General features: G+C 45.2%; 1 protein-coding gene across 1 annotated transcript in view; it reads left to right on the top strand.

The window, feature by feature from the left end:
- Window positions 1-8,823: 8,823 nt before the first annotated feature.
- KLHL6 (kelch like family member 6) overlaps window positions 8,824-9,269 on the top strand; it is a 70,990-nt gene continuing 70,544 nt past the window's right edge. The window contains exon 1 of the mRNA XM_050780188.1: window positions 8,824-9,255. Coding sequence (XP_050636145.1) covers window positions 8,969-9,255 — 287 coding nt within the window. The 5' untranslated portion in view covers window positions 8,824-8,968. The remainder of the gene's footprint in view (window positions 9,256-9,269) is intronic.

Raw genomic sequence — 9,269 nt, 5'->3', positions numbered from 1 at the left:
CACCACATCCAGCTAATTAAATTTTTTTTTGTAGAGACAGGGACTCCCTATTTTGCCCAGGCTGGTCTTGATCTCCTCGGCACAAGCTGTCCACCCGCCTTGGCCTCCCAAAGTGCTGGGATTACAGGCATGAGGCATCAGGTGAGGCCTCATCTGATATTTTTGAGCCAGCTGTATGTGTCCTTGAACTAATCTCTGTACTTGGCTGTCTTTGGGTGGGGGGCATTCACTCTAGTCCAATTAATAAGGGGAAACAGCTGAGTCATGTGGTACCAGAAAATGGCTTCCTGGGGAACAGAGGATGTGGGCTGGTAACTTTTCATTAGAATAGGGCATGGGCGGCCAAATACTACTACTGACTTACCTGTGTGACCTGGGACAAAACAACCAACTTCGGTTTGAAGCCTTGGTTTCCTCAGTTGTAAAAAGGAAAGTAATCTATTTTATCAAGTTATCAGGATAAAAGGAAATAAAATGAGGAAAGGTACACGGAACACTTCGTAACATCTCAATAAATGGCGCTCTTAGTACTAGTATCATCTATAAAATACTTCTTTTCAAAATGGCTGTCTAATTCAGGCTCTTTAAGGGAACGTTGTCCCAGATGGATAAATCCTTCTGTGGATTGTTATGACTCTGGTTAGAATAATGTTTCTGATGCAGAGGACTGGGTGATGGAAATCTTTATTTCCCTGGGGAGGTGGTGGTGTATGGACCCTTCTACACTGACTATGTGAAAATGATCCAAGAAAACATGAGAAAAATAGAGGGCCTGTAGGTACTAACAAAGGGCTTTGAAGGAGTTTTTGGTCTGAAGCCTGAAGCCCGATTTCGAATAAATGTACACACTTTTCCTTCTACAGAAGGGTTTGCATAATAATAGCTAATGCTTACATCGTGCTTAATACATGCCAGGCATTGTTCTACAGGCTTCACGTATTTCCTCATTTCTACAACACATTGAGGTGGATCCTATTATTACTTCCAATTTGTAGGAATATGAAACTGAGGCATTGACCTGTTTTTTTTTTTTTTTTTTTTTTTTCTTTTTTTTGAGATGGAGTCTCACTCTATTGCCCAGGCTGGAATGCAGTGGTGTGATCTCAGCTCACTGCAACCTCTGCCTCCCAGGTTCAAGTGATTCTCCTGCTTCAGCCTCCGGAGTAGCTGGGACTACAGGTGTGTGACAGCATGCCCAGCTGATTTTTGTATTTTTAGTAGAGACAGGGTTTCACCATGTTGGCCAGGATGATCTCAATCTCCTAACCTGGTAAACTGCCCGCCTCGGCTTCCCAAAGTGCTGGGATTACAGGCATGAGCCACTGTGCCTGACCTTGAAACCATAATCAACTGACCTTACTTTGACCTTATGCCTGTCTGCAGTCCTTGGTTCTCTGGGTTTGTATTGCTATTCCTCCAGGACTGGAGTCTCGCCTTGCTCCTCCCACTTCCTTCCAGAGACAATGTTCTTCCATGAACTCCAAATCAGAAGGCTAGCTCCCTTAGGGCTGCCACCAGATCCCTTAATAACTAGGACAAGCCTGGCCAAGAGGCAAACCAGGACACAATGCCATCCTGGGACAAGTGTGAGGCTACATGGGATGGCCCAAAAGTTAGTATCTGTCGGGAAATTCCCTTTATGAGAAAACTAGATTTGCCCCGGGGCAGGTATAGAAGCTGGAAGGTGCCAAGTTGGGCTGTAGAAGTGGCTTCTTTTTTGCTTTATTTTATTTTTTTGCTGATGGGAGCAGATGTGGCTTCTATAGCGACTTGGAGGTGAGGACCACACTGGGGTCTGCGGTGGAAGAGTGGTACAGTGGTAGTTAGCATGTGGGCCCGGCAGATGAGTGTCCCAATACTGCTCTGCCTCTGTTTCAGGGAAGTGCGTTTGCCTGTAAGGAGCAGAGACACAATAATCCACTTCATGAAAAGGGGGTCAGGCAGAATCTCTCTGAAATCCAAGAGTAGAGCCCGTACTGGAGTTGGAGGGTGGTGCACATGCAAGGAGGCCCCAGGACCTTGGCAATCTAAAGAGGAGGGTGGGGTCGTGGCCAGGTAATACTGAATGTTCAGCAACTGGCTCTCAAGGACAAAGCCCTTATTAGTAGCATTTATCAATTTCCATGGTGTAAATATCCCTAACATGGCCAATTTCAAGGACAAAGCCCTGATGTGTAGCATTCATCAATTTCCATGGTGTAAATATCCCTATCATGGCCAATTTCAAGGACAAAGCCCTGATGTGTAGCATTTATCCATTTCTATGGTGTAAATATCCCTATCATGGCTAATTTCAACCAACACCAAGTCATCGCCCTTGAAGTGAGAAGAAATGCACAAAATCAACTCCCTAGAGTCAGTACAAGTCTACTGCAGCATACCAAACGTCAATTTTGATTCTTTTCTGAATTTCCCAGGTTTTCAACAAGGTACATTTATTATTGTTTCATAATCAGAAAAACACCCAGCAAAAGTTAATTTGTTAATAAAAGAAATGTGGGGTTTTGGGGTGGGATGAAAAATGGGATGTGGTTTGTTAAGGACGAACTTCCCTGATTTCACTACTTGTTGAGGGTAGAGGGTCAGTTTTGGCTTTTGCCATCACTTGCCTCTACACCTTTTTTATTTTGAGACTAAGTCTTGCTCTGTTGCCCAGGCTGGAGTGCAGTGGTGTGATCTCAGCTCACTGCAACCTACACCTCCCAGGTTCAAGTGATTCTCCTGCCTTAGCTTTCCGAGTAGCTGGAATTACAGGCACCCGCCATCATGCCTAGGTATTTTTTTTGTATTTTTAGGAGAGACAGGGTTTCACCGTGTTGGCCAGGCTGGTCTTGAACTCCTGACCTCAAGTGATCTGCCCACTTCCACCTCCCAAAGTGCTGGGATTACAGGCATGAGCCACAGCACCCAGTCTCAATCAATCCTACCTCAGCCTCCCATATAGCCGAAACTACAGGCATGCGCCACTGTGCCCTGCTAATTTTTGTATTTTTGGCAGAGACCGGGTTTTGTCATGTTGCCCAGGCTGATCTCGAACTCCTGAGCTCAAGTGATCTGCTCGCCTCAGCCTCCCAAAGTGCTGGGATTACAGGTGTGAGCCAGCATGCCCGGTCTTACTTCCATCATTTTGGGACACTGTTTTAAGGAGAGGTTGCTCAGAACCACCTGGTAGGGGTCTTGGGAACACCTGGCTTTCCTTAAGTTCAGGTCTGCAGGGGACATGTCAGGGTAACACCTAGGGACCAGGCTGGGTGGTCCTGAATAGAAAGTTAAAAAATTATAACTCATATATGACAAATCTTTTATTATGTTGACTAGAAACATGCTGTGGAAAGTGTGTGTTGTACGCAGAATTTGTAAGAGGAAATAAAGCCTTAACACCACCCTTTTAAAAAGAATCCCCTCTGGATTAAATTATAAAACACTTGGCTCTGGACTCTGCTTTGTTCTTGGATTTTGATATTTGGCCTCACTACTTAGATCAGGCTTGTCTTTCTCCTCTGGCAACTTTCCAACTTCTTGTTTCAGATTCAGGCAGACCCTGTGTCATTGTTTTGGATGAAAGCATTTATCTTTCGTTATTATTATGACAGGATGTGGTTGGCAACAGGAGTTGGCCAGAGGAGGCCAGGGTTAGGCATTTGATGAGCACGAGCTTGGGAGCACTGGGCAACCTTGAATCAGGCAGAGGAAGAGGCCAGACCAGCGGCGTCTGCAGGAGGCCGCGATTGGGAGAGGCTGGCACACTCTACCTGGGAACTGAAGATACTCAGAGGAACCCTGACCTGAGGTAAAAGCTGCAGCTTCTCTGTTTTCTGGGCCCTCAGGTATTAACTGGAACCAGAAAGAGGCCACAAGATGGCACGCAAAGCTGGTCTTGTCTGAGGCATGGGCGGATATTCCATTTGCCTCACACTTACCAGGAAGATGCGAAGTCCTGAGTGTGCTCCTTCAGCATGGGGTGGGGATCAGGCACTGGCTCAGGAGCTGGAAGTCTGGAACTGTAGTCCCATTCAGCTACTAACTAGCAAAACCCTGGCATCAATACATATTGACTATTATTGTTATGGTTGTTGTTACCTTTGTGTTGTCAAATAAAACATGGAAAATGATACAAACAAATATGTAGCTTAGTGAATTATTATAAGGCACGCAACACCGTTGTAAACACCACTAAGGTCAAGAAATTGAACTTTGCCAATTACTCAACGTCTCTTTCATGTGTTCCCGCCCAAACACAGCCCAGTGAAGGGACATGTTTGGTGTGTACCATCCAGGTTTTGGCTTGGGATATATTTAGTTGGAGGATGCCTCAAATGTTAGACCCTCAAGTGCAGATGTTAAGTAAGCAGTTGAATACCAATATTTATCTAGTTATTGTAGCACAGAGCCTAGAGATAATCCAAGTTATCCAAGTCTAGAGATAATCCAAGTTATCTCTAGGCTTTGTGCTATGATAATTAGATAAATATTGGCTTACTATTTGTTGAAACATCATTGCAACCATCAGAAACATTAAGAAAAGATGTCTATTTCCCAGAATACAAAGAACAGGCAAAGATACATTAGGAAAAGTAAACAAAAAGAAAGCAGGAGTGGCAAAAAAACCTCCAGGCAAATCAGAAAATTCTTTAAAGAAAAAAATTAACAGGGTAAACAGGGACATTTAATACTAATAAAAGATACAACCAATAGCAAGGATATAATAACACCGTACTTTGAACACAGATTTAGAGCCTTAAAATGCATAAAGCAGAGGAGAGTGACTAGGGAGAAGGGTTTGACATCTACATATAGGAGAGAGGTCACAGGAGCTGGGGCTGGGGTATGGCATGGGATCTGTGTTGACCCTACATCTTTCAGTGAGGCCCTCTTAGCCAAGCAGGAGGCCACCAGTGGGGCTAAGTGGGAGTCCTGGAGCCCAGCTCTGGCATATGCAAAAATCTTAGACCCTCTTGAATTCCCACCTTGCTCCTCCTACCCTCCTGTCCTGTCTTACTTATCTTAGTCTCTTTCGTTCACTTGGCTTCATCTCTGCTTCACCTTGACTCTGAAGTCTAAGGGCAGATTCAGTTTAACTAGCTGGACCCTCCATAGTTCTTTTTTATTTATTTATTTTTTTTTTTATGAGACGGAGTCTCACTCTGTCACCCAGGCTGGAGTGCAGTGGCGTGATCTCGGCTCACTGCAAGCTCCACCTCCCGGGTTCACGCCATTCTCCTGCCTCAGCCTCCTAAGTAGCTGGGACTACAGGCACCCACCACCACCTTAGCCTGCCTGGCTAATTTTTTGTATTTTTAGTAGATACAGGGTTTCACCATGTTAGCCAGGATGGTCTCAATCTCCTGACCTCGTGATCCGCCCACCTCGGCCTCCCAAAGTGCTGGGATTACAGGCGTGAACCACCGCACCCGGCCAACCCTCCATAGTTCTACTGAACACAGCTCAACATATGACTTTTTTTTTGCTTTTTTGTTTTGTTTGTTTTTTGAGACAGGGTCTCACTCTGTTGCCGAGGCTGGAATGCAGTGGTGAGAACATGGCTCACTGCGGCCTCTACCTCCTGGGCTCAAGCAATCCTCCCGCCTCAGCCTTCCAAGTACAGATGCATGGCACCACATCTGACTAATTTTTTAATTTATATTTTTTGTGGAGATGAGGTTTCGTCATGTTGCCCAGGCTGGTCTGGAACTTCTTGGCTCAAGCAATTTTCTTACCTTGGTCTCCCAAAGTGCTGGGATTTCAGGCGTGAGCCACCACACCTGGCCCAAGCATATAACTTTTGGAAACTGATCTTGGCCGTCTGCCAGGTCTCAATTTAAATTCATGACTATTAATCTTAAAAGGGCTGAGAAAGAAAAGATTAGGTCAAATCGGAAAGTAAAAATCTGCACTCCCATTCATCAGGCTAGGAAATCTAGCCTCTACAAAAAATATAAATTAAAAAACTAGTCAGATGTGGTGCCATGCACCTGTACTTGGAAGGCTGAGGCGGGAGGATTGCTTGAGCCCAGGAAGTGGAGGCTGCAGTGTTCTCACCACTGCATTCCAGCCTGGGCAACAGAGTGAGACCCTGTCTCAAAAAACAAACAAAACAAAAAAGCAAAAAACATTAAAAAGAAACGTTTCTTTAAGTGACTCCGTGCAATTATCAATGTGTCATAAGGATACCCTTCGTGAGTGACTACTTATTCTTACTGAGAAAAATTGTTTTCTAAAAGTTGCAGACCATCAGAAACTTTGTTGTTTGCCGTTGTATCAGGAAGAATGAGACATCTCAGAGCTGTCTGGAAGATCTAAATCACTTTGACACTGGGAAGCAGTCTCAATTTCCAACTCAGATATGGGGCTTCTGAATACTACATTCCACATTTATCTTACTTTTGTAGTTCCCACGGAGAAAAGATTCTGGGTCCACTGTAAAGTCTAGACTTAATGTTTATCCTTTTACAGATAGTCCCACTGTGCTTTGAACCTATCTTGATACTGTTCATTTAAATTTAACCTAAACTTGGGGCAGGTGTGGTGGTGTGAGCCTGTAGTCCCAGCACTTTGGGAGGCTGAGGCGGGTGGATTGCTTGAGCCCAGCAGTTCGAGACCAGCCTGGCCAACATGGCAAAACCCTGTCTCCACTAAAAATACAAAAAATTAGCCAGGTGTGGAGGTGCGAGCCTATAGTCCCAGCTACTTGGGAGGCTGAGGCAGAATCGCTTGAACCTGGGAGGTGGAGGTTGCAGTGAGCTGAGATCGCACCACTGTACTCTAGCCTGGGCAACAGACTGAGACTCTGTCTCAAACAAAACAAAACAAAACTAAACACCTAAACTCCAAATTTTATTGTAATTTTTCTTAGAGTGAACTAAACCTATAAATGCATTTGGAAAGAATTGGTCCTTTTAATAATATTTAGTCTTTTCATAAAGGAACTTGGTATATTTAAGTTTTCTTTCAAATCTCTTAGTAAACTTTGTTAGTTTTCTTTATGTTGCTGGTTGCTGTTATTCCTAGGCATTTACATATGTTTTATTACCATCGTGAATGGCATTATTTTTCCATTACCTTTTTTTTTTTGAGACAGAGTTTCCCTCTTGTTGCCCAGGTTGCAGTGCAATGGCGCAATCTCGGCTCACTACAACCTCCGCCTCCCAGATTTAAGCGATTCTCCTGCCTCAGCCGCCTGACTAGCTGGGATTACAGGTGTATGCCACCATGCCCGGCTAATTTTTGTAGTTTTAGTAGAGACGGGGGTTTCACCATGTTGCTCAGGCTGGTCTTGAGCTCCTGACCTTGTGATCCGCCTGCCTCGGCCTCCCAAAGTGCTGGGATTACAGGCGTGAGCCACCGCGCCCAGCTGTCAGTTTCTTTATATGCTCCATTATAATCTTATGGGACCACAATTGTATATTCAGTCCATCATCGACTGAAATGTCATTATGCTGGGCATGACCGTACTTGTGACAGTTAATTTTAGATGTCAAGTTTACTGGGCTCAGAAATACCTAGCAACCTGGCAAAGCATTACTGTTGAGCGTGTCTGTGAGGTTGTTTCCAGGAGAGCTTAGTGAGTCTGAGTGGACTCGGTAGAGAAGATACACTCTCACTGTGGGTGGGCACCATCCAATCAGCCAGTGGCCCAGAGAAAACAAAAACAGAAGAAAGGTCCATGTCTCTCTATTCTGAGGCTGGGATACAGTCATCTCCTGCCTTGAACAACAGAACTCCAGGATCCCCTGCCTTTGGACTTCAGGACTTACACCAGTCTCCCCACCTCCTGGATTATCAGGCATTTGGTCTTGAACTGAGAGTTATACCATCTTCCCTGGTTCTGAGGCCTTCGGACTCGACCTGAGCTCTCAGCAGTCTGTCATGCGACTTCTCAGTCTCCATAATCATGTGAGCCAATTCCCCTAATAATTTCCCTCCGCTATGCCTCTCTAGGTATCCTTTTGGTTCTGTCTCTCCGGAGTCGATCATCAGCTGAAATATCATTATGCTGGGTATGACTGTAATTGTGATGGTTAATTTTAGATGTCAAGTTTACTGGGCTAAGAAATACCTAGCAACCTGGTAAAGCATTACTGTTGGGTGTGAGAGAACGCTAACTAATACACTCCTATAACTTCCTATTAAAATCATGGGATTTTAATAATGACAGTTATTACTACTTAACTAAGACCTGCAAAGGTAATGAAAATACTTCAGGATCCAACGTTAGATGCATGGTCTGTAGACACCGGGCTAATTTGAGACGTGCTGTGGCAATTCGGTGTAGACCTACCCTGACTCATCCTCTGAGAAGATGCTAGTGACCGAGTTTTGGAAACCATTTCTTCTGTGCCCCCAAAGCACATCTGAAACAATAGACGTTTTTCGGTGAGGGGAAGACATGAATGTTTGCCATGACGTTGTTTTCCCCTGGGTAGGGAGGAGGATGAAGATAGACTATCTGCAGTATCTCCAGAAATGAGAATGTCAGGGATAAGTGGGGTTTCCAAGGTTTACAAAGGACGGTTGTTGGATCGTTGTGGGATCTCAGACGCCTGGGAGGAGGAAGTGGGAGAACTATAGACTGTCTCCTGTCCATCTCCTCATTGACGACTCTGGTTATTGATAGCATTAGGAGTACAAATGTAATAGCCACCACCGGAGGCTTCCTGCTCACGGATATGAAGTGGGAGATGCACCAAAATAAACACACAGCACTCACAGTGGACTCTAAGAGGCCACTCCTCTTCCAGAGCCCCCTCCCACACACCTATTCTAAGTAATTTCTAACCCTGTGATTATTCACAGAAAGAAGAAGAATAGAAGTTGCTGGCATTTGTAGTAACAGGATGAGAAAGTGCGAGACTTCCTGTTATGTGTGTGTGACAGCTGGTGATAAGTGGAGGGCCCTGCACAGGAAATCCGCTCAGCTTCTGCAATGGGGCCTGCCTGACACTTGGGCGCTCCTTCAGTCTCGACGTTGATGGCAGGACAAAGGGGCGCCTGGACCATGGGTGACGTGGTTGAGAAGAGTTTGGAAGGGCCTCTGGCACCTTCTACAGATGAGCCCTCCCAGAAAAGAGGAGACTTGGTGGAGATCCTAAATGGGGAAAAGGTCAAATTTGACGACGCGGGACTCTCCTTAATTCTTCAGAATGGCCTGGAGACCCTGCGAATGGAAAACGCTCTGACAGATGTCATCTTGTGTGTGGACATTCAGGAATTCTCCTGCCACCGCGTGGTACTTGCCGCGGCCAGCAACTATTTCAGGTCAGCATGCCTAG

The sequence above is a fragment of the Macaca thibetana genome, chromosome 2 (genome assembly GCF_024542745.1).
Source record: "Macaca thibetana thibetana isolate TM-01 chromosome 2, ASM2454274v1, whole genome shotgun sequence".
NCBI lineage: Eukaryota > Metazoa > Chordata > Mammalia > Primates > Cercopithecidae > Macaca > Macaca thibetana.
The sequence above is the reverse complement of the archived record's forward strand: the minus strand, read 5'-3'. Positions and strand labels throughout refer to the sequence as shown.